Below are 24,101 nucleotides of genomic sequence, written 5' to 3'. Positions count from 1 at the left end.
AGTGAATTGCCTTTAAATTGTTTCCCACTTTGCATTTGAGATTCCAAATGTTTTCTTTTGATTAAATCGTTGCTTGTGCTTGCTTGCATCTGTTCAAAGCGGCCCCCGTAGAAATGTATAATAATTTAAACATTTTTGGACTCATTTAGGGTTTTTGCTTAGCCAGTTTCTGACATGCTGACAGTTGAAAAGTCAATTCCGTTTTTCTCTAGTGTTTAAGGGGGGGGGGGAAGGAGGGAGCGATATTCTGTTTGATTTGCATTATTCCCGAGTACCTGCTCTCTCTATTTAAATTGTCTATTGGTGGGTTGAGGGGTGTTGCAGGGGGAACCTCTAACCACAGTGCTATCTGTTCCAAAACAACCCAAAAGTATTCCTTTCTGTGCTGCATTTCTTTTGTGTTCATTACCTGATTCCCAGTGCATTAAAGATACGATTCATTGTTCTTGTCACCCCTTTGTGATTGTTGTTACCTATTAAAATACATTGTGATTTTAAATTCTAAATAAATATTTACTGTTTCAAACTAGCCTGATTCCTGGTTCAGTGGGACCGGGGGCTGGGGGAGGGGAGTATTTTGAGAAGGGTGTGATAATGAGTGGTATATCATTCAGAATATTTAATTTATAGACCTAAATAAGGGTTTCATTTGCGCACTATATGCTAGGCGAGACTTGGGTGCGTGCCTGATTGAAATCCCATACATAGCCTCTATAGGCATGCAAAAAAGGAGGAACCTGTTCCAGTGGATGGCCGACTTCTGGACAGTGGCCCAATCACGGAAAACACCTTGCCACTTAGAATGTCCCTTCATCACCATCAGGAGCTGCTTCAGTTCGACCTCATTCAGGCAGCCCATTATCCACTAATACTATGAATACCTTGGCTGACCACCCATAACCCCTATATCGACTGGAAGGCACAAACGTTATTTCTAGGTTTGGAGCATTGTTAATGCACCTGTCTTCGGCTGCTGTCTCTCAAACTGTCTAGATGGTAGCCTCCACCCCGTCGGCTACTACTTGTCTTTCGCTCACAACTACCTTGCCAACAAAATATTGGACTTAGAAGCAGGTCTTCGAAAAAAGAAACACACAAATCTTTGCCTCCCCATAGACCGGAGGATTATGTCATTCAGCTTTTGCCTAATACCACAGTGCCTTTTGAATCTTATGTTCTGCCTTACCCCAGCCAAGAAGCCGACCTTGAAAGATACCTTCAGGAGAACCTTGCTAACGTCTTACCGGAGAGTCTGTTTCATCAGCTGGAGCATCACTGTTCTTTATAACCAAAAAGGCGACCGACCTCTGTGCTCCAGCCCTGTCTAGATTACTGTGGCTAAACATTGTCACGGTCAAAGACTGATATCCGTTGCCCCTTATATCTGACATCTTGGATGCGGTTCAACATGCTACCATCTTTAGGATGCTAGACCTTTGTGGGGCTTACCATCTATTAAGGAATCAGGAAGGCAGTGAGTGGAAGACCGCCTCCATACTGCAACATAACCGGGGCGTTTGAATAGGCCGAATGGCATTACGATATATTTGTAAAGGCTGTATTTGGTTTTAAAAGCTGTCTTCCATGCATCGCCCCGGGGTGTAGGTACTAAGATGTAGGCCTCCTGAGGTCTAGTTTTGTAAACTCAACCGAGGACTTCAGCTGATCGAGGAGTACAGAGATCATAAGAAGTGGATTATTTTTTTAATTATTTTTAGTGATGGCATTTAGGCCTTGGTAATCAATACATGGCCAGAGGTCCCTGTCCCGTTTGGGGATGAATAATAAAGGCGAGGCTGCAGGAGAGCAGGCCAGACAAATGTGCCAATTTTGGACTACCATTGTCTATGTGTTCAACCTCTTTGACAGTTGAGGAATACACCTTCCTAGTAGGTATGACTGCTCCGGGTTCTAAATCTGTGGGACAGTCCTATTGGCTATGCGGATAACTACTCCGCTTGTTTCTTGACATCCATGAAACCATGGTATTCCTGTGTTAGTTGTTTAGATAGATGAGTAGGTAGATCTTGTACAATAGTAGACAACCCAGTAATTGTGGCTTGACACAGAGAAGTAGACACCTCTGGGCTGAAGCAGTGGGCTTCACAATACAGGGACGAACAAGCCAGTCCTAACCTATTCTCTTCAATCAATGACAGGGTTATGACACTGTAGCCAGGGGACTCTGTGAATGGCCCCACTGGGGGGGGAGGCTGAGATCAGGTCCAAGTATATTTCTTCTCAGTGTCTACTGGGAGTGACCATGGTAATCGTGGCCATCTAATTTCAGGCCAAGTCACGGAACAGAGCCATAGATTTTGGCAAACTGAATTTCTTGGTAATTCCCAGTGCCCCAGAGTGTAACATGGCCAGAATTGCTAATTGAGGATGCATAGCCAGATGGGATTCCACTTGGGTAGACCTGCAAAGGGCGTGACCGATCACAGGAGCCAGGGCCATGTGGACTTGCCTGAGCGGCTTAATCCAAGGAGGAGCTCTGGCGGTTCCCGACTTTTTGTTAACACTCTTCAGGCAGGCCATTATGAAGTGTCCATATAGACCACAGTAAGGACATCAATTGGATGACTATCTCCCCCCACCCCCCCCCCCCCCCCTCCGTAAGAGCAGCCCTATCTGGATGGGTTCAGGTTCTCTGGCCGAGATAAGAGCCCCTGCTGCTTTGTTTGTGAGATGCAGTTCCCAGGAACTTAGTTCCCCTTTGCGTTCAGACATACAGGCGTCCACCTGCAAGACCAAATCTAGGTTTGGAAAAGAAACCGGTAGAGAAGGAACTCCTGCAAGGGTGCCCTTTAGTTCTTTCGATCTCTTTCTACTCAGGCCAAGCAGCCTTAGCGGTAAGTTGGTTAAAGTGTACTAGATCATTCAACAGTGAAGATTTGCCTTGAGTTGTGTCCAACAAGATCTGAAGCTTCACCCTTGTAGCAAGTGCAAAAGACTGGATTCATTGCCCTCAAAAGGGCGTTGAAGTCGTATGGATATTTCGCTTCCAAAAGGGATGGGCCCATGTCACCTCTGTGCGGCCCAAATGGGACAACACAAATGCTGCTTTTTGAGTTGACATCAGGGAAGGTTGAAGGCTGACACAAGAAATGTAATTAGCACTGGTTTAGAGAAGTGCGGTGTAACTTTTGGATACCCTAAAACGCATTCCTGTGGGGCCAAAGAAAAGGGAGCATCTAGCATGAGGGATGGGTACCAGGGCTAGGTGGAACAGGATTGGCAGTGGCACCGGCACATTCCTCGTTCGGAGAAAGCAGTTGAATAGCACTCTGACTATTCTTTGGTTCAGGGACGCATGGGCAGCCACCATAATGGTTTGGAGGTTGGACATGGCCTACTACAAAGCAGCCATAGAATCCCTCTCCTGTGGCCATATTGATAATTTGGGCTTCTCAATCTGTCGGAACCAGCTGCAGGTTTAGGCCATGTATTTATAACAGCCAGTCTCATTGTACAAGGGAGACTTTCCTCCTGAGAGCGTAGCCTCCGTATGGTAGTATAGCATCGTCTTTATGAACTGCAACATGGGAATGCAGCTTCTGCGTTGCATCACGCCCACGTCGACCTTGGTACGTAATGCCATGCTGTGGGATGGTGGGAGCTGTCTTGTTGCCGGATGCGCCACAGCAGGCGCCAATCCAGTTAGGCACTAGCTCCCCGGTAAGTGCTGGGATAAAGGAGGCGGGACCTGACACGCATCCATTCTCCACTCTCTCAGGGAGGTGGAACAGGCATTCTCTTACACTCTTCATAGTTTGTATCTCCTCCTTTATCCAACTTCCCTCTCTTCTCCTCCTTTGAATAGCACTTGGCCGCCTTTTCTAAACCATACCTCTTTGGCATCTTTTACTATCTATCATCTCCCTGAACCTCTGTCTAGCTTATGTGATCTATTTTCTTTTCTTTCAGACTTCCCTTAATTCTACCTAAAATGAGACTTCAATCTCCACTTGTCTTCTACTCCTGCCTCCTTGTCCCTTATTCATTTACTACTCATAGTCTCCCTTTTCCTCTCTTCCTGCCACCCCCTCTCATCTCCGGCTCCTCCCTTGATCTTATTTTCTCCTTCCTCTCGGTTCTCTTTCTGCCCTGTTTACTGATCTGATCACCTCCTTCTTTCCCCAACTTCCTCATCATCTTCCACCACTTCTTTTTCTCTGCATGACCTTTGACAGTTCTCGCCACACTTTTTTTTAATTCCATCTCCTCTCTCCCTTCTATTGATCTCTTCTTTCTCTCCTGATCTTGCGGTTTCGACTTTAAACAGTAACTTGCCCTCTAACTTAGACTCTTTACCCTACATCTCCATGTGTACTTTCTGGTAAACCCTCCCCATCCCTGGCTCTCCCCTACTCTTTGTTCACTCTGGTCAACTCTCCGGAAAGCAGGGCGCTGCTGGACAAAATCTTGCTCTCACGAAGATTTTAATCTGTGTTATCTCCGTTGGTCCTGTGACTCCACTACTGGCTGCTCAAAAACTCTACTTCGCTTCTCTTTCCACCTCCCTTTCTCGACACCCTTGTTGTCTCTGCCAGCTACTCCCCCCACCCCCGAACCTTCTATCTCCTCTTCGCTTTCTCCCTCTAACTTCGCAGACCATCCTTGTCGGAAGAAAGTGGGTTTCTCCGGCTTATCACTTGAGTGGTTTCCACCCTTTCTTACTGGACGTGCTCAATTAGTGTCCCTTGTTCCTTTTAAATCATCTCAAGTAGCTTTAGCTTGCAGGGATCCCCAGGATTATTCTGTCCCGCTCCTGTTTAATCTCTATCTCCAGCCCTTGGCAGAACTTATTTCTGAACATGAGGTTTGTTTCTATACTTAATGCTGATGGCACTCAGCTACTCTTTCGTCTGAATTCGCCTCTGTTAGATCCCCCACCCCTAAACTATGTAGGTGTCTATCTACAATTGAAATGGACGGCCAGAAGTTGGCCGAAACTTAATGATGATCAAATGTAGATCTTAATGTTTGGCTCTAATCCTTTCACCTCGTTCTGGACCCCAGACTTTTGACCTGCATTCCTGGGGCTGTGCCCAAGCCCAGTGACTCTGTTAAGGACCTTGGTATTAAACTGCTTTTCATCAGACTTAAGGGAGGCACAAGTTGCTGCAGTATGTAATTCTGGTTTTCTGATGTGGAAAATCTTCTAGAAAAAAACTACAACTTCTTCCTGTGAAATTGCGCTCTAGGCTGGTGAGGGCATCAATAATGGGCTCGCTGGATTACTGCAGCAGCGTTTACTTGAGCCAGCCTGTGATGGGCTGCAACTCGCTAAATGCTGCTCCACGCTTGGCACTGGGAGCTATCACAATGTCTCATTCCCCTACTTTACTGCGACAGCTCAATTGGCTGCCATTAAAAAGAAAATCATGTTTGTTTCTTTATTTGCCCAGTTTCTTCTCTAATATCATGGATTGAACGGTTCACAATGCGAAGTTGAAGAGATACTTTCCTGCCGGATAGCTACGCTCATTTTTTTGATGGTCCCTAGCTATCCTAGGGATAGGGATGGGGAGGGTCTTTTTCTGTCCTTGTCCCTTTATGGAACGCACACCCACCTCAGCTGCTGGAGAACTGACCACCTAAGTTTTGGTAAGGCACTCAAGATGAATCTATTCTGAGCTTACAGTTTTTATGTGGCCTCTGCTGGGTTTTTTGTCTTTCCTGGTTACTCTTGCCTCCTAGCGCATAGATGCCTTGGGGCCATAGCTCACACTGTTTTAATTTCATTCAATTCCGTAGTGTTTGCACTTCCTTCGCCCAGGCCTGGCATCTCTACTTCCCTCACCTGACCACCAATCTATCGCTACACCCCCCCCCCTTACTTTCTCCCTACTGACCATCTCCAACACCTCTCCTTTTCTCTCTCAAGCCCATCTTGCTCTTTCCCTCTTGACCCTATTCCTGCCTCCCTTTGTTCCTAAATTCTATCTTTTACGCATACCTTCTCTTAATGACATTGTGTCGCTCAATACGTCTATCTTTACCTTTGAACACACCACTATTCCCCCCCATCCTTACGAATCCTTCTTTGGATTCTTCCATTACTTGGCACTTTCGCCCCATGCCTTTCCTCGCTAAAATCCTGCAACATGTCCTCTACACGCCAATCTCTTCACAACAATATGCTTTGCATTCAATCTGCGCATTCGAGCAAAACTGTTCTCACTAATCTCTTCTTTCCACCCTGCAAAATAAACTCTACATTTTTAATCCTTCTTGATCTCGCTGTGTCTTTTGATACTGTTGATCACCCAACCCTTTTCTCTGCCCTTTCTTCCCTTGGTTTCTCTGGTTTGTTCTAGAATGGTTTAATTCTTATCGTCGCACTGAGTTTTATTCTGTCCCCTTGTGAGGTAAAAGTTCTTCCCCAATCTTCATCTACGTTATGGGCCCCCCAAGGTACAGTTCTGGGCCCTGTCGTCTTATCCACCTACAGTATTCCTCTGGCATCTCCTATCAAGTCGTTGAATCTTTCCTGTCACTTCTATGCAGGCTCTTAGATCTTTTTTTTTATTTCCTCCACTCCCGTATTCCTTCCTGTCTCGAGGTGATTCAATCGTGGATATCCTTCTGTTAGCTTTGCCTGAAGTCCTCAAATGGAAATACTCTACTTCTCTCCTGTGTCGTCTTCTCCCCACATCCGTTTCCTCCATTTTCTTCCATCTAAACTTTATCCCATTGTCCTATTCAGGCCATAATTTGGGCCTAATCTTTGACTCCGTATTTAACCTTTTCTCGCCAAATTTCCTTTACTGCCTGGACCTGTCTGTAAGAACACACTTGACAGGATATGGCTTTGAAACAAAAAGTAGTCTTTATTGACTAAAACTAAAAAAAATATCAGGATAATCTTCTCTGTAAAGATACTCCAACTAAAGCTTTGGTCTGGGGCTCCTTCGAAGATAAGGACAGAACCTGGTTTTAGTCCTCATAAGCCCAACGCAGTTTTGCAGCTTCTTCTTCACCTCTGTCTGTTCTGAAACAGAAGGGAGAATATCTCCTCCATCCTTTCTTACTGTCTAGTTTATATAGGAGCTGGATACTCCTAGACCAATCATGATCCACTATACTGTGGGGCTTGGATAAGCCACCCCCAACCCCTCCCACTTCTTTCCAGAATGAAGGTTGCCATAATGGAAAATGCACTGCTGCCACGTGTATACTGCTTGTGTACCGGCATTTCAGGTAAGTGAAACCCTGCGTTACAAAACTCTGCATTGTTTTCCAAACTCTGTGTCCTCTTTAATGAACGCAATCCCCAATCCGTTGCCTCTGGGTTTCTCACAAGGAGGTCCTTTCTGCTTCCCAACATCTTGTTGTGGTTGGGGAGACAAGTGCGCCTTCCCCCAACATTTTTTCTGGTTCCCGGTATAATTATGCTTCCTCTTGCAACGGCCTCTGCATGTATATTTAGGCTTCCTAGCGTCTTCCTCTCAGCCCCCTCCTCATCTGCCGCGGCTCGCCTGTCACTGTTAACACAGTGCTTTCCTTCCACCGCAACCGCGCCGGCTGGGGAGGCTGCTGGGAGTACGTCCTTTTCCCCACCATGCCAATTCGGCCACGTCACCAACCTCCCTCTTGCTGTTCGGGGTTGAGCCGTGTTTGTTGGGTAGGAGTTCTTCGGGCTGGATGAGGGCCTTCCACTGTCTTTTTCACCTCTCTAATCTACTTAAGACCTGCCATTTTTTTTCTGTTCACACTGGTAAGCTCCTTTATTTCCTACATCTAATTGCGTTTAAACTACTGTTATGCTTTGTTAGCTGGTCAACCTTCTTAACACCGCCCCCCCGTTCTAGATTCAATTCTGCCATTAGTCTTTTGCTTTTCTGCCTCATTGCTCTCCACTTAAGAGTTCTCTTCTCTCAAATTCGACTTCCTTTCAACTCTCTTCACATTCTTTGTATTGTCTATCAGTGCTAGCATGGTCTTGCTCCTCCTTGCCTTTCCTCACATACCTTTGCTTACATTGCTTCACGCTCTTTGCTCCAAATATCTTCTCCTCCTTACCTTTCTTAAGCCTTCTAGTGCTCCCTCATGCTTCCACTCTTTTTCCTCCTGGCCCCTAAACTATGGAATGCTTCTCCCCAGCCCCCTGATAATATCACCAATTTCCTGTCTATATTTTCTGCTCCTGTTTTAAGACTCATCTTTTACTCTCTCTCTCTCCTGCCTAATTAATTTCAGGTCATGATATTTGTACCTTTCTTTGTTGCTCTGTTAACTGCTTTGGCAAAGACCCTCAATACAAATACTATTGTATTCTCAACATGCAAACTATTTCCCGTTAAGTAGGCAGGCTTCTGATGCAGAGTTTACATTGAGGAAAGTAACGGGAGCCATTATTGCAGAAGTGGCTCATGAAAGCCCTGCGAAGCTATCCCGGTATTTTTTTTTTTTTCCAATTTAATTTAGACCTTTTGGGCTCCTTTTTAGTGAATGTGTTTGACACTAATTGGACTACCGTATTTGTTCCCTGGGAGTTGGAGAAGAGCTTTCATTGTACCAATATGTAAAATTAGGATTGCGCAGTCCCAGAATCATACCGCCCAATTTAATTGCTGAGCACCATAAGCTTTTTTGTAAACTCTTGTAATATTAAATATTGGTTTTTAGCCCAGGAGACAGTAACGGAATCCTAGGGAGGATTTTGTCTGGGACTAGGTATAAAAGAGCAGATTATATTTATTGTTCTCCAAATAATCATCTGTACATGTTTATTTAGAATGTATAGATCTTACTTCTGCCTTCAATGTTATGAACCGGGCTAGTCTCGATTTGTGCCAAAGAAGTTCGGATGCAGCTGCATCTTTTATTCTGATTGCAGCTTGAGTGCACTGACCACTTCACCATAGGCAGAGGTGGGAAACAGGTGGGTCAATGCCACTCCTGTTCCACCTCTATACTAATGCTGTATAGTCGATACTGAATTATTCAGATTACACTGTTTTATTGCTAGAATGCTTAGAGCTTTGCATGCTTGCTGATTTTATGAGATCGAGAGGCTTGAAGATTAATGCGACCAAATCAAAAGTACTGATGATTGGGTGGAGGGGGCAAGAGCCTCCTCCCCACCTTTACTCAGAATGTTAACCTCCAATAGGTGTATTTTTTCACTTACCTGGGTGTGATGTTTTCACAACGTGTGTGGGAGGGAATCATGTGAACAAATGCAGTTTGTGGGGTCTTCATCAGTACAGGAAACCTTTAAGGGTACCATTCTATTTAAACCACAATGAAGATCTACAAGGAAAAATGGCAAACCTTTGCCCTTTATAGCCAAGAACATTGGGGAATGGAGGATGGCCATCATACTCTATTAAGGGAGGATGCCTTTTTCAGGCATTTCCTTAACCTGCTGTGCTTGGCACATTTGTTCAATGTACTATAAAGGTAAATAAATCCTCTGTTACTGATTACCTTAGATTAAGGCCCATTTGTATGTAGTTAACTGTATGAACTAACCCAGATCCTGCTTTATTCTACAAAATCCTCCCTAAAGAGAATATTTTAAGATTTCTGTGGTTGTTTTATTCAGAAGTCGATGTTGAAAGTAGGCACAGAAAATCTTTTTTTTTATGAATCCAGGAAGCAGTACAAATAAGGATTTTGTGCTAGCCAGTGGGTCACTAAAATCTATTTTGGATGCTGAGCGTCGAGAAAAAGAATTGGGAAAGCAGTCCAAGAGGAACCAGGCTTACATCTCCAATCCAGGTAAAAGGATGGAGTATCTGGACTGTACAGGGTAGGGGCAGGTCCTTAAAGCGCTTCAAATTTCATCTCTTGCTGTTCAGCCGCGTCTATACCTGGAGGTCTCGCCCTTCATGCCCATATTGCTACTATGTAGAAGACAAATGCATTTTCTGTGAGCTGTATGTGAAGACCACCAGGCAGCAGTTTATTTTTCTATTACTTGAATGTAGAGGTAGTAGGGTGTCAAATGTGTAAATCCCCCCTCCCCCCTCGGCCCACCTAATGAGATTTGACCCTTGGTGTATAATGTATGGTGCACGTATAGAATTGAGGTGGCCAATTACTTTTTCTATAACGGTCTGGTAGTTTGCAAATTTAATTTTTTACCCCTTGGTATTGGGATACTTTAAGTCTGCTTTGTACTACCTATTATTGGTTCCCGATAAGGTTGCCTCATTGGCGCTACAAGGGTATCTTTTAGGCAACTAGGATATCCACACTGTAATGGCCTTTTTTTAAAATTCTTTTCAGTGTATCTGATAAGATATTCGTATTGCTTTTTAGCTATAGGAGGGTTCTCGTTCTGCTTTTGTATTTATGCTGGCCTTTATGTTCTTGTAAGGCTTGTGCAGAATAAAGTTTTATGGCTAAATAATGCAATCGCCTATTTCCATGCCATGGCTAGTCACATCGAGCACGGATTGTGACAAGGAATAGTACGTTTCTGATATATAATTAAGAGTATTATAATCCGAGCATCAACGCTCACTAGGGTCTAGCTTCCCTTTTAACTGCTCTTGCGCTGACCCGGTTGGATGGAAGTCCTACTTACATTGCTGAGTGTTGCCTAGAGTAACCTGTCTGCCACAGGCATTCTCTGATCACACTGCTGGTGTAACGCTATTTATTCCTGGCCTTAGTTTATTCCTGGCCTTAGTTTTGATGCTCCATTTCCTCTTGAGATTCAGAGGGCGTGGCCCAATCCTGGACTGAAGACAGGTATTTGGGGTGTGAGGGAGGGCTGTGGGGAGAGGGCTTTCAGGCGGATATCCACGTTAAAGCTCTAATTTATTGAAGGGAAGACTCTTCTGTTGCTCTTCATGTGCTTGTGTTGAGTTTATACTGACATCCGTGGACAGCTGTGTACGATGCACTGTATATAGGTGCCAAAGAATGTGTGGTCACTTGGTCTCTCCTTCAAGACCATAATCAGCAGCGTTTTTGAGGGCAGAACTTACCATTTTCTCCACAAACTCTGCTAGGTTGCTTAGCAGGTATGTCCTTTTCGCATCCACTTTCAAGAATTTGCTTGCTCGATAACATTTTATTTTCTAGAAGAGCACGTTTTTATTGCTTTTATGTTGATCCTGCAAGTAATGCTGTTGTTGCCCTTAAATAACCATTTAGCTACACTTCAAAATTAATTGTCCAGTCATTCGCTTTGTTGCAAGAATGATTGTTTCACGTTTCTTTATATTCTATATTTTTCAAAATGTCTGTCAGAGTTGTAGTTTTTCATAAACGTTGCTAGAAACCGGGCCTTTCGTGCGTACAAAGTATATTCGGAATCAAGGCCCATTGAAAGGTGAGTGGTTGGGCTAGTTTCCAACTCCATTTGGGATACAGGAGGGTTTGTTTCTTGAAACCTCGTAGATGGGTGTGCAGATACTGCTGCATCCCGTGGTCCATCACTGGCATGTTCTGGCATGCTACTACATGGCACTTCTAAATAAGAATGTTATCTGGGGTTAAAATGGTTGGGCTTAAGTAACCATTCCCGAAGTACTTTTTATTGTGAAATATTTTGGAGGGTCAGAATTCTTTTTGTTGGGGTGGGGTATGGGCTAAGAATGTGGGTATTCAATGAGTAGGACGTGAACGAGTGTGTGTGTAGTATGAGTAGGGATATTTTAGGAGAACGTTTTTCGAATGTTAAACAGATTAGTGATGGTATTCTACAAAAACAACTTTCTATTACTGAATCGACATATAAAATAGGGCGTTAGTCCTCTTTGAAGAGTAATTTACCAAATCCATCCTTGCCAAAGAGTAACCAGAACAGCCCCTCTAACGTCTCTGCATCAAACACAGTCCTGGATGGATTGCATGTCCCTTTTTTTAGAACTGTGGGTGCCATGCAGAGGCAGGAAGAGGAATGGGCCACCGTGGAGTAACCCGTAAGATATGGAAAGGGCGTCTATGGGCAAGGTGGGAAAGAGACCTTGGGTGTGGAATAACATGGATGTTTGGAAGGAGAAAGGAGGTGGTGGTATGGACAGCGGAGCACCCATTGATGGGTGTGATGGGCAGGCATATGTGGGGGCAGTCTCTCCCCCAGGGAATCTGGAAGGAGCGAGGCAGAGGGAAAGAAACAGAATCTCCTACAATTGTTGTGGTAAATCGGGATGGTGGGATGGGTGGGAGTCAGTCACTGGCTCACAATTTGGGGAGTTGTGCTTTGGCGCAACACATAGATCCCAATAAAGATGTTCACTTTCTTGCACAAGTGTACCTTCTTTGTTCCTTATTGGCACAGTGCTAAGAAGGCTGTGGTTTTAACATACCCTCCAATGCCCCCATGCCTGGCAACCTGGTATAGAGTTCTGATAGTATATGGCGGCTTTGGCACTGCACTGTGGAATGAGCCATATTCCTTTCTAGGTTTTCGTTGCGTCTATTGCTTCCCACTCTCATTCTTGGAACACGGATCCAGGCTGCAGCTATTAGTAGGTTTATATTGAACGTTCCCCCCCCCCCTCTTCTTTTATTTTTTTTTATTTTTATGTAGAAATCACTGGACTAATATCTCCAGTCGCACTTATGGCAACTTTTGACAGGGGCCTAAATGGTTAACTGCATTTGTATGTATCCTAGTTCTCATCTCTCTCCTATCACCCACCGTTGACTTTATCAGCTTCCAAAAACCTACTTTTGTTTGCCTTCGGGTACTCCATGGGATGACCGATATGGTTGGGTAGGTTAATGCTACAGAAGACGCATTCCATGTCTTGTTTGAATACCTGTGTCCATAAACTGGAGCGCTCTGGATGTTTTGGACCACACATCCTACAATAACTCACCATTTACTATGATGTCTAGGACTGATGGAAGCTGCAGTTTAAAAATACATGGTGATCCAAAGATTGTAGATCCCTGAACACTAATTGGCTATGATGTCAAAGGTCACTAGGAACAAATGCCGCCCAACTGTGGTGTATTGTTAAGTCGTTTAAGTACATCTCTATTGTTTTTTTAAGGATGTAATGTGGATACCTCGGATGTAGGAAATCTTCTACATGGCTAAATAGTGGCTCCATGTTGCCACCTATAAACCCAACAGTCGGGAGCTCATTTTCAATGGGGCATAATGTTATCGTTAAGCTCACATCACATTTTCATTCATGTGTATGGCGGAGAGGAGGGTCAGAACGCAACTTGCATTTCCGTCCCCTCCCTTCCTCTCAGCCATACAAATGCCCCAGCATTTGCACCTGCAAGCATTCTCACGCTGGCTCAAATGCTGGGGATCCTTATGGAGCCTGCCGTTTTGATGCCTCATTATAAGGCCAGTGGACGCTATAGGGATCCATTGTAAATGCTTTCCACCATGCTTTTATAATAGTAAGGGTTTGCTTATTTGCACAGCAGAGCGCAAATGTGCAGGGCAAAAGGCAGCGTATCAGCTTGTATGCTGCCTTTTGCCCTGCACCGTTGCACTCTGCTGTGCAAATGACAAATTCGGCAGCGGGGACCTCTGCATGCGTACCGGTCCCTGCTGCTGAATAGCCGGTTAGATCTCAGTGGGTTGAGCCTTCGCTGCTGCAACCTATGCATGATCTGCAGGTCACAGGTTCAAATGTTGGCAAGGCCAGCTCGGCCTTTCATACGTCCAAGGTTGATGAGTACCAACTACGTTTGGGTTGATTTAATGTATGTAAATATGTTCTATGTACAGCGCTTATGCGTAAGCGCTATATAAACAACAAATCTAAAATGAGCTCCTCCTATGTTTTTGGGGGGGAACTGATTTAAGACTCATATAACTTGGAGTTGGTACAAGGCAGAAATGGTGGGGAAAGATGAATGCAAGAAGAAATTGTCTGTTAGCCCTTGGGTACATCATTAAACTGTAATGTTGAATCCGATGGGTGTTAATTATAGCTTTCAGGGTCCTGCAGTGATAGTTTCTCTTTTTTTGGTTCCTCTAGCCATTTTCTACTCTTTTGCATGCCTTACGCTGTGCATAAGGGGTGGGCATCCTTCTCTTTCCCCATTCCATTGACTTGCGCCGGGAATCGATGTGTGCAGATGTAAGTGCGGCAGAGTATTCTTTGAAGGCAAAATCAGCTGGCTGCTGCTCTATATACCGGGTGGGAGTTCAGTCTTCTTGTTTCCCATTTAAGGCTGTTGGAAAGAAGATGGAAAGCAATGGTGTGTGGGCTGTAACTTGTGATGTGCGTGGTTTATGCTTAATATATTCTCAAATGTTTTAAAATACCTTGGGGAATGCCAAGAGCAAGAGGACGAAAAGGGATGCATACTGGGGCATTTTTTAAGAATTCTGTATTGTAGTTGTGGACATTCTTGAATATGTTGTAACGCGCGTTTTACTGTCTTTATTTTTCTGTAGTTTGCGCGAAAAGGATGCTGCCTCATCCCAAGGTGCATTTATTTATGAGGTGAGTCCTGTTTTTTTTTTTTAATTTTTCTTCCCGCTTCCTTTTTAATCCATTTGTTCTGCGGTCAAATTAGTCTGCTCCTGTGTCCTTGATTCACTCCTGATCTCAATAGACTATGGCTCGTTAGTTCCTTGCTAGGTCAGCCGTTTCGCTATTTGCTCTGTTTCTCTGAAGTTGGTGTTGGGTCCATGTATTTCGTCTCTTAAAATGTTTAATTTGTAGATTGCAGGAGGCACAATACATTTGTGATTGTCTTCGACCACGTAATCATTAAAGCGCATTGACGTTGTGCTACTCCATGGAATGAGTTTCCAAAATCAAGGAAGGCTGTTGTTCAATCATATGTGCCTGGTGTAGTATACCCAGACAACTGTTTTTCTTGCTGCAACCAAAGTTCTGTCTATAGACGACGAAAATTCTCCCAAGCACATATTTATTAATACTGTGCAGTAGTTTACGTCAAAGCTTTCTCTGCCTGACATAGAATTACAAGATTAAAAAAGGAGAACATTTTGAAAAACACTGATTTAAAAACCTGCTATCTTATACATTCAAACAAACTATTGTACTTGTAAATTCATTGCAGAAGAATTTCAATGCAATACTTGGAGAAATCTATGTTCCCTGCTCTAGCCACACCTTCAGTTTCGTTGTTTTCTTTTAAGCTTTTAGAGACACTCGGCCCAATTCTAGTCTTCTAGCTTGCATAGTACAGCATTTTGGAAGCCTCAACCAAAATTTCCAGCGTTTTGCTTCGAATTTATCCAGCCAGTCTTACTTAAAGATCGATAATATTTGGGCACCGTACAAAATATCAGGAGTACACGGCTGCTTTAGAACTCTAGTAATGGGATTGATTGTTGGTATAAACAACATAAGTTAACCCAAACTGCTTGATATTAGCCAGAAGGGCGCTAGCCCTGAGGCATGTAGGAAGAATGGCTCGCTGTTGAGATTTGGAGTGAGAAAACCTAGATCTACGATCTCGTACACTTGTTCAAAGATTTGCAATCAACATGCCTCACACAATGTTGTCAATGTTTGTTTTTTGCAAATCGGATTTGACTTGCTATCTAAATTTTGTGCTCAAGTATTCCAGATGGCATATAGAGTACGTTTGAGTCTGAAAGGCATATACTTCGATGTAATTGAATTGTTTGCATAGAACAAGCAGGGAATCTTGTTATAGCCTCATTTAATAAATCCACGGATGATGCATGTTCATTAAAAAAAAAGTGTATCCTTCCAGATTTGTGGTTTTTATTCTCAAAGTGAACACCATCCGCCAATTCATCCATACATCGATCAATGAATCTGTTGTATGGTGCCCCTTTTCTCCCCCTCCACCCGTGTCCCTTCCCAACCTCCCCTTCACCTACAGACTGTAACTCTGGTGGTAGTTTCAAACCATTCAACTTCTCTTTGCATGCTTAGACCAACGCCTGCCTCATTATGGTTTCCCTTTGTTGTGTCCCATCCGGCCTCTTTTCACTCAAAGCACCGAAGGCAGGTTTGTGGAACTGTTGTTCTTTCTGCTACAAACTCGTGAATTGGGAGCCAGGTATTTACAAAACTTTGGTATTTGCCCCATGCCAATGCACATACCTTTTCCATGACCATGATGCCCGACATTCTGACCCACCACATTGCTAATATCGGACCATGTTCCGATTTCCAGTTGTGTGCCACAGTGATCCGTGGTGAGCATATGATGATTAGTGTGGCCCTTGCCCCACTTGCATCATACAGGCCCTCTGCCAACAATCCCAACAGGATCACTTTTGGACACATTGGTAGCTGTACGCCCACTCTCTACTACTGGAACAAAGCGTTTAGGTTGAAAAAGCTTAAACCGGGGTGGGGCCCCTTCACACCAATGAGCCATAATGATTTCACCCCGGGGAGGGCACCAGGCTTCTGGGCGGACTGGAAGGACGAACTACCCTGACCCTAAGAGACTTCTTCCATGGCGGTGCCCCTATGCAATTTGACATATGCAAAATAAAATGTTGCCTGTCTGATCAAGATAGATTTCGCTATGTGCAAATCGGGCATTGGATTAAAACCGAAGAGTGTAGAGAGGCAGCCACAAGGGCTCTGGTGGGCCTGGAACTCGCAATGAGGGAGGGGGTCCCAGAGAAAGGCATTTCGAGGCTGTTCCGTCTATTAGAGGGGGCAGAGGTGGGGAAAATACTGCCGGAGATGGGGAACAGGAACTGGGGGTTTCCATCACAGAGGAAGACTGGGGGCAGATAAGGGGGTGGACGGAGAAAGGCTCTCGGTGCTCCGCGATTAAGGAGTCGGCATAGAAGTTATTTATGCAATAGTATATGACCCCAGAGAGACTGCATATGGCGAACCCGGACATATGAAGGGTATGTTGGAGAGGGTGTGGGCAGCTGGGGGACATGTCACGTGTGGTGGTCATGCCCAAGGCAAAAATGTTTTGGAAAGAAATTTGCCTTGTAATAGAAATCGTGCATAATTTCCATCTTATTTTGCCTCCTCCCTCTCCAGGATCCCCTCCCCATTCCTCAGTTGTGTGATGTAGTTCTTAGCCTGCTGTTTTCTGAGGTTTGCTGCCAGAAACATATTGGCCTTGTTAACTTTTACATAGTATGTGCTTCTAATTTGGCTCTGGCCTTCATCAAAGACCTCCACGCTCTCCTAGACCTCGTGTCTTTATGGACCCCTCCAGCTTCTTTGACCCCTTTTTCTAGAGCTAGCCTCACCTGCTCCCCCCCGCCATGTAAGCGGCCGACTGAGCTATAAATTTGGTATTGTACCAAAATGTCGCCCTAATTTGTGCGCCCCCGCAGTCACTGCGACTTAGGAGGCGCACAAAATGAAGGTGACATTTACTGCGCCCAAGCAGAGCGGCGGTTGCGGGGGGGTGTCCCCCGCTTAACATTTTGGAAAGTGGAGGACACGTAAGAAAAAAAAAGCACCCTGTGACGTCAGCTCCAACCCACGTTAGTGGGAGGAGCTGACACCGCAAGGATCGCAGTGTGCGGGCAGCACACGCAGAAGTGTGCCGCCCTAAAGGTGAGTGGAGTGGGGGCTTTGGGTGGTGTAATGCAGGCCATGGGAAGCGGGCACAGTGATCAATATGATCGCTGCGCTGCGCCGTAACTGGCGTCAGCATTTTTGGCCGTCGCAGTTACGGTGGTGCAGTGATCACATAGATCCATAAATTCTCCCATCAGGAATACTTTACTCTCGTCCCATACCACTCCCCAGTTTGCTCCTTCTGTATCATTCTCCCTAAAGTAATGCCGTAGGGTGTCTTTCCTGTGGGACCGTGCCACTGGGTCTCTCCGTATAAGGGGATTTAGGCTCCATGGTCGTCCCCCCCTGCCCCCGTCCCCCACCCCTCCCTCCCTGGTGCCTCGGTCAGCAGATCTAGATCTAAAATTACCGGGACATGGTCCGATGAGAACCTTGTCCCCATCTCTGTCCGTCACCTGCGGTATTGGTGCCTCCGAGACTAGGACCATATCTATATGTGAAAATCCCCTATGGACCACTGAGTAATGCGTGTATGCCCTCAGTTGAGGTTGAATAAACTTCACGTCTCTGAGATCTAGTTCCCTAAGGAATTGTGCCAATGCCTGCCTGTGTCCCCCGTCTGCCTGTGTTGGGGGAGAGTCTTATCCATATGTGGGTCCATCACACAGTTAAAATCTCCCCCTACTAGTACTTTACCCACACACCATCCCGAGATTTTCCCCCACACGTTGGTGGGGAAGTGCTCCTGTTTGTCATTGGGGCCATAGACCGCCACCCGCGTCACCAGTTGCCCCCTTAGCAATCCCCCCTACCACCAGATAACTACCTTCTGGGTCTTTGTGCATGAAATGACTGATAAATCCTGCCTCTTTCGCGATCAGAATTGCCACGCCCCTTTTTTTTTTAGTCCTGCTAGTGGCAAAGAACTGTTTTGGAATTTTTTATGCCGAAGGCGCGCTTCGTCTTTCTGAAGGAAATGTGTTTTCTGTAGCCATGCAGCTCTATCAAGCGTTGTAGTATCGAGCGGCTTTTAACCATGGAATGTAGGCCTTGGACATTTAGGGATGCTATATGTAGGTCATCGTTCACCCTATCCCACTCCTAACCTTTCCTGTGAATCTCCACCTTGAAGCTCTCCTTTTGAGGGCCTGCTTGACTGTCACTCACCACCCTTCCCTCCTCTCCCTGAACCAAAACGTGTGAACTGTAACCCTCCCACCCCTCTACCCCCATTACCCCTTAACAACTCCTCCACTGTGTATTCGTAACACCCAGGAAGTTGAGTGCTTGTCCAGTCTTTCTCCCCCGCCCTCCCCCCGATCGTGTAACTTGTATGTGCTCGATTGTCTCACCCCTTCCTACTGCGGTGCCATTCGACTTTGTGGGCTAAATCTTACCAAACGGCTACAGGCACCCACTCACTGCATTCTTTCACGGTGGGTCCCCTTCTTCTGTGGCTTAATTTCTATTCCTCCCCTTTGGATATAGTGAACTGATCTCCATCTTTCTTTCCTCCCTCTCGGCTGGTTAGACTCTCTGCCCTCTTGGTTTCCGTGGACTGCCCCACCTCTCCTTCTTTCATCAATTCAGCCTTTTCTTCTTCTTTGGTGATGGTATACTGTTCACCTTGCCACTGGAATCACAGGGCACATGTCCAGTGGTATTTCGTCTTGTTTGCGCAGAGCCAGCTCGTCGCCAATCGCAAATGCTTTTGTTTGAGGAGCGTCTCCTGTGCCAGATCCTGAAAGAGGGCTAGTGGGGTGTCTCTAAACCGCACTGGTTCTTGTTTATGTGCCCCCTTCCTCATTTCTTCCTTTACTTGACATAGATGCACTCTGGTCAAGATATCCGGTATGAGGTTCCTACTTAGCTGGAAGGATGAGTATATTCGGTGAGTCCGGTCCAGCATTATTTCTCGCTCGCTCTCTGCTCCCAGGATGGCCTGAAATAAGCTCTGCACATATTTAAGTCCCCATCTGGTACTGCCTTGGGAATCCCCCTGTTTCTTATGTTACTCCTTGACCTGTTCTCTTTCTCCTCCTGCTTGTCGTGAATGACTTGCACTTACTGTTCCATGGCATCTACCTCGACAGCTCATTCGGTCACTGTCCTTGCTCGCAAGTTGCTGTCTGGATGTCGTCCACTCGCCTTTCCATTGCCATGACATTCTTGTTAATGTCCAAAATGGCCTTTGTCACGTCTGCGGTGCTCTCCCATATGTCCTTCAGCTCCTTCAGCATAGCCCGCAGATCTCGCCTTCTAATCGGTGGGTCATCCTCTTCCAGTTGCATGCATGGCAGCAAGTGGCTGCTCGTTTTTGACTCTCTGTGCTCTGCATAAGCACCTTAATGTTCCTGGATTGTGGGCGCTTCTGCTTTGCAGGTTGTTTTGCCGCCTTTGTGGTGCTTTAGCTGCGCCCTTGCCCATCTTCCTGGAACCGGAAATTTTTTCTGCTGATGGGTTGCGACACATCAGGATGCCCAGGTCTGGCTCGGCACCCACTATGTTGTAGTGCTGCTTTAATGGGTGAGACTGTCTCTTTAGCTGTGTTGGGGGAAGCGTCCCGGTCCAAGGCTGTTGTGCCTTTGTGCCCCCTCCGCACAGTGGTGGCAGTTGCTCCTTCTCATGCGAGGCGCCCTCCGCTCGCCCCTCCACCTCTGCCTTGGTATGCCTTTTACAAGCAGGAGTTCCTCCTGCTCTGTGCTCCCTTCCTTGCTGCCTGGTGGTTCTGCGCCTACAAGCACAGCTCCAACCTTCACCCTGGCCTTGGGTTTCTGTCTTCCTCCAGCTCCCCCCTTGTGCTCCTGCCCACTACAGGACTTTCTTCCCCTTGCTGCTCCGGGTGTGAGAACGCTCAGTCCTCCCTTATTCCTCCTCTTGGGGACCTCTCTCCCTCTGCGCCACCGATCATGGAACGTTGCTTCTGTGTACTCCTAATCCCACCGCCGCCGGCCCCGGGCTTTTCTGCAGCCTCCCAGCCTTCCCATTATTCTGCGTTTTGCTCCTCTCCCCCTCGTGCCTCTGTTATCTCTAAGTCTGGGGCTCTGATGCCTCTGTCCACGCATCAGCCTCTCACCACAATCCACGTCACCCGCTGGCCGCAGGAGCACACTCACTGTGGGGGGCTAAGGACTGATGCTCTTCCCTCAGCTTCTTCTCTGCCGACGCGCTGCTGAGGGCTCTCTCTCTTCCGGGGGCCCCGCCTCCTTTCCCCCTGCTCGGGCCGCCTGTCATTTTGTCCTCCAGCCGCTGACCGCTACTGGGAGCTTCCTCTGCCTACTTTATCGCCCGATTGGTGCCAAACTCGGGCAGCCGCTTCCATCACTCCTGTTCCCACGTTTCTCACGCTCCACTGCAGGGTTCAATTTACATCTTGGTAGGATGTTTTCAGCCGAGACAGGATTTTTTTTTTTTTTTTGAATGCATCTGGAGGATCACTTTAGGTTTACCTTTTATTACTCGGATGTAATTCGAATTAAGTTTTTAGTGACTTGGCAATCCGGTGTCCATATTCAATATAAGTGATCATTAGAATCACTTAGCGCACATTTTTAAGTTCCAGCACTATTATTCTGAGCCGCCGTAATGGAACAATGGTATAAAGTCAATTAATCCCTACTATTAGTATAAATAAAAGAACCTGGACTTTCCACAGGGGTTTTACCATTGTGTGATAAAACCCCAGTGATTAAGCATTTGTGCCCAAATCTGACCAGAAATATTAATGGTAGTTTTATATAGCTGGTCTAGGTACATTGTTTAAAGCGGTCTCTGTGAAACTATCATTAATCCTAATCTGAATATTTATCCTTTGTCACCTGATAGGCCAGAATGTTAACTAAGCTCTTTTCTGTTTTAAGGAAGAATTCCTTATTGGGGGTATTGCTTGCATTCAGAATTTGCCATTCTTCCTTCACATAAGTAATGTGAGCGGTCTCCTCCAGCTTGACAAATTTAATGAGGTGTATTTTTGAAGGCCAATAATGGGTCATCCAAAGGCTGGCATTCTCCTTTTTTAAAACACTATTCGAATGGATTGTATCCTCCAATGTATTCCTCATCTTTGACATGTAGTGTCCAACTTCGGCTGCTTTGGAAATTTTTTGGCATAGGGCACCTTGCGTTGACGGCATAGTCGATGTCCCTGACACCATTGGATTTTATAAGTAGCACGCACGGCGCCCGTTGCCTCAATTCCAGTTTTCCGCAAATGTGTTTGCTTCGTGAACCACAGATGCTTCAATGTTGTTGAAGGTGTCGACTTAGACTTTGCAACTGCCTTATTTGGAGGGTCAACAGTCACTGGGAATTGTGCCGGTAAAATTGGCCCAGATAGTGGTGACGTTGACCACGGCGCTGAAGGCATCGAAGGCCTGCCCGGGGTGGATGACCCGACAGGCACTTACGACTGGTGTGGCGCCAATGACATCGGGCAACTCCACTTGTGCCCTGGCAAAATATTCGGACACTCTGTGGGAGTGCATCTATATGACGGCACAAAATATTCCTGAAGTGGAAGAAAGGGATAGCTTTCTGGCTATTGTTAAGGATGGCAAGGAAGCCATGCAAGTCCCTTCAGTCTGGGTTGGATTCTACAGATAGCATCAGCAGGTCCATGGCTACGAGCACCGTGATACGCAGGTATGCGTGGTTGCGGAAGTCGGGTTTTGCACCTGATGTGCAGGCTCCATGCTAGTGTTCTGTATTGCACTGCCCGCTCATTGTGCCTCCTTAGGTCATTATATGTCTGATACTTATGGTAATTGCAAGGCATTTGTATTCATTGTGCCTCCTTAGTTCATTATATGTCTGATACATACGGTCATTGCTAGGCATTTTTACTCATTGTGCCTCCTTTATGTCTGATACATATGGTCATTGCTAGGCATTTGTATTCATTGTGCCTACTTAGGTCACCACTTTGACTGCCACACATGGTCCCGGCTAGTCATCTGTATTGCATTGCCCCCTCATTGTGTCTCCTCTGGTTGCCCTATTACGTATGTTGCAGATTCACAGTGCACTGCCCCACACACAATGCCGCCACAGGTTGCCATGCTATGTCCGCTGCTTTCTTGGTATGCTGCATATATTCACGTGCTATTCATTTGAAGCGCTCTGCCCACTCAGTGTGCCGTTACAGGCTGCTAGTCGATGCCTGTTGCATTTCTTCACTGCTAGTCTATTGAAGTACATAGCCCACCTTATCTACTAAAATGTATTGTACCTCCAGTACACACCCGCGCTACTTGGCCTCGTATGCCAGTACCTTAAAGCACGCACACCTGCCTACCTTACATCTCGCCCCCTACGTACTGCTCACCATTTTTGTCATATCTGGGTCACAGATCTACCACACTATTGCCCAACACCGCACACCGACCTCTCCTACAATGTGTACAAATCTACCTCATGTACCACCTCCCTCATTCAACATGACAGCTCTCAATCCATATCTAAATGCGCCAGCCCTCAGGTTACAACATTTCACCACCAAACCGATCCCTAACCAACCATGCCCTACTCGCATCAGGAATGCTAGACTCGGCTCTCACCTGTACCACCCACCAGGCCTCCAAACTATATCACTCAATATCATTACTTCCCCTTCTTCCCCCTTCCGTCGCCACACTATGTGTGACATAGGCATACTGAATCCCGCTGCAAATAAACCCCCACTGTCTCTCCTGACCAGATTGACCTCTCCTAACCTACCCAGTCAACCATGTGTCACATTAGTCAGAAACCAAAGATTAGCCTACAGATGTCACCACTGGTCCTATCACATGCACAACCTCAGCATGGAAAAAATCACCAATCCTAACGAGAAAAACGCAATTGCCCCTTCGGCTCCGATAACTGACAAGGCCCCCACAGCTAATAACTCCAACATCGTTACCAAACTCAAAGGCGCGCTTATTAACGCACGCTCTGTCCCCGCACATGCTTTAGACATTGCAGATTTCATCGTTGCAGAAAACCTTGACTTTCTTGCAATCATGGAAACTTAGCTGCATGCGTCCTCGGGTCCTGCCCTGACCCTAGCCATCCCCGACAACTACTTTCATCTCTATCATCGGGTGCGACAGGGACACTAATCGAACCAAGGGGGGGTGGATTAGCCTTCATATTTAAGAGTTTGCTTAATCTTAGAGCTGCCAACACCCTACAGCTGCCATCATCAGCTGAATTACTTTCTATTAAACTGCCGATCTCACCCAATCACACTGCTGCAGTGCATCTCATCTATAGGCCACCTGGCCCTACCTCCTCATTTGTGGAGGATATCTCATCCATCCTAGCCTCTAGCACCAAGCCCAAATCTCAAATCAACATACTTGGCGACCTCAACCTGGGATACCAGGACACTAATGATGCCAAAGCCAGTGACTTAGCCAGTGTTCTGGCTGACTTCGGCCTCGCCCAACATATTAGAGAACCCACCCATATCAAGGGTCGTACCCTTGAATGGGTCTCAGACATGAACTGTGCACTAAATGTAACCTCTGTGGCCCCATGTGCGTGGTCTGATCATCGTAAAATAATATTCTCCATTAACTCTAGTCCACCCACAGACAAACCCAAAACGCAACAAGAAGGATATTACGGCTGAGAAACTACTCCAACTTATCCTCCCTTTATTGAACACGGCCTCCTCCACTTGCTCAGACCCTACTGTCCTAGTTGATACTTACAACC

The 24,101-nt window shown here is 46.0% G+C and overlaps 1 protein-coding gene across 4 annotated transcripts in view; it reads left to right on the top strand.

Moving 5' to 3' along the window:
• ZWILCH (zwilch kinetochore protein) overlaps positions 1–24,101 on the top strand; it is a 613,634-nt gene that overhangs the window by 30,496 nt on the left and 559,037 nt on the right. For 3 of the 4 annotated variants that reach the window (XR_011279846.1, XM_069625009.1, XM_069625008.1), the window contains exon 2: positions 14,345–14,393. The exons of the other annotated variant lie outside the window; for it this stretch is intronic. Coding sequence is in view for 1 of the 3 variants with exons in the window: in XM_069625009.1 (XP_069481110.1) it covers positions 14,345–14,393 (49 nt within the window). In the remaining 2 variants the exon portion in view is untranslated. The remainder of the gene's footprint in view (positions 1–14,344; positions 14,394–24,101) is intronic. 4 annotated transcript variants of the gene reach the window in all.

Source organism: Ambystoma mexicanum, chromosome 11 (assembly GCF_040938575.1).
Source record: "Ambystoma mexicanum isolate Mex_15411 chromosome 11, UKY_AmexF1_1, whole genome shotgun sequence".
Taxonomy (NCBI): domain Eukaryota; kingdom Metazoa; phylum Chordata; class Amphibia; order Caudata; family Ambystomatidae; genus Ambystoma; species Ambystoma mexicanum.
Note: the sequence above shows the minus strand (reverse complement) of the source record. Positions and strands in the feature narration are given on the sequence as shown.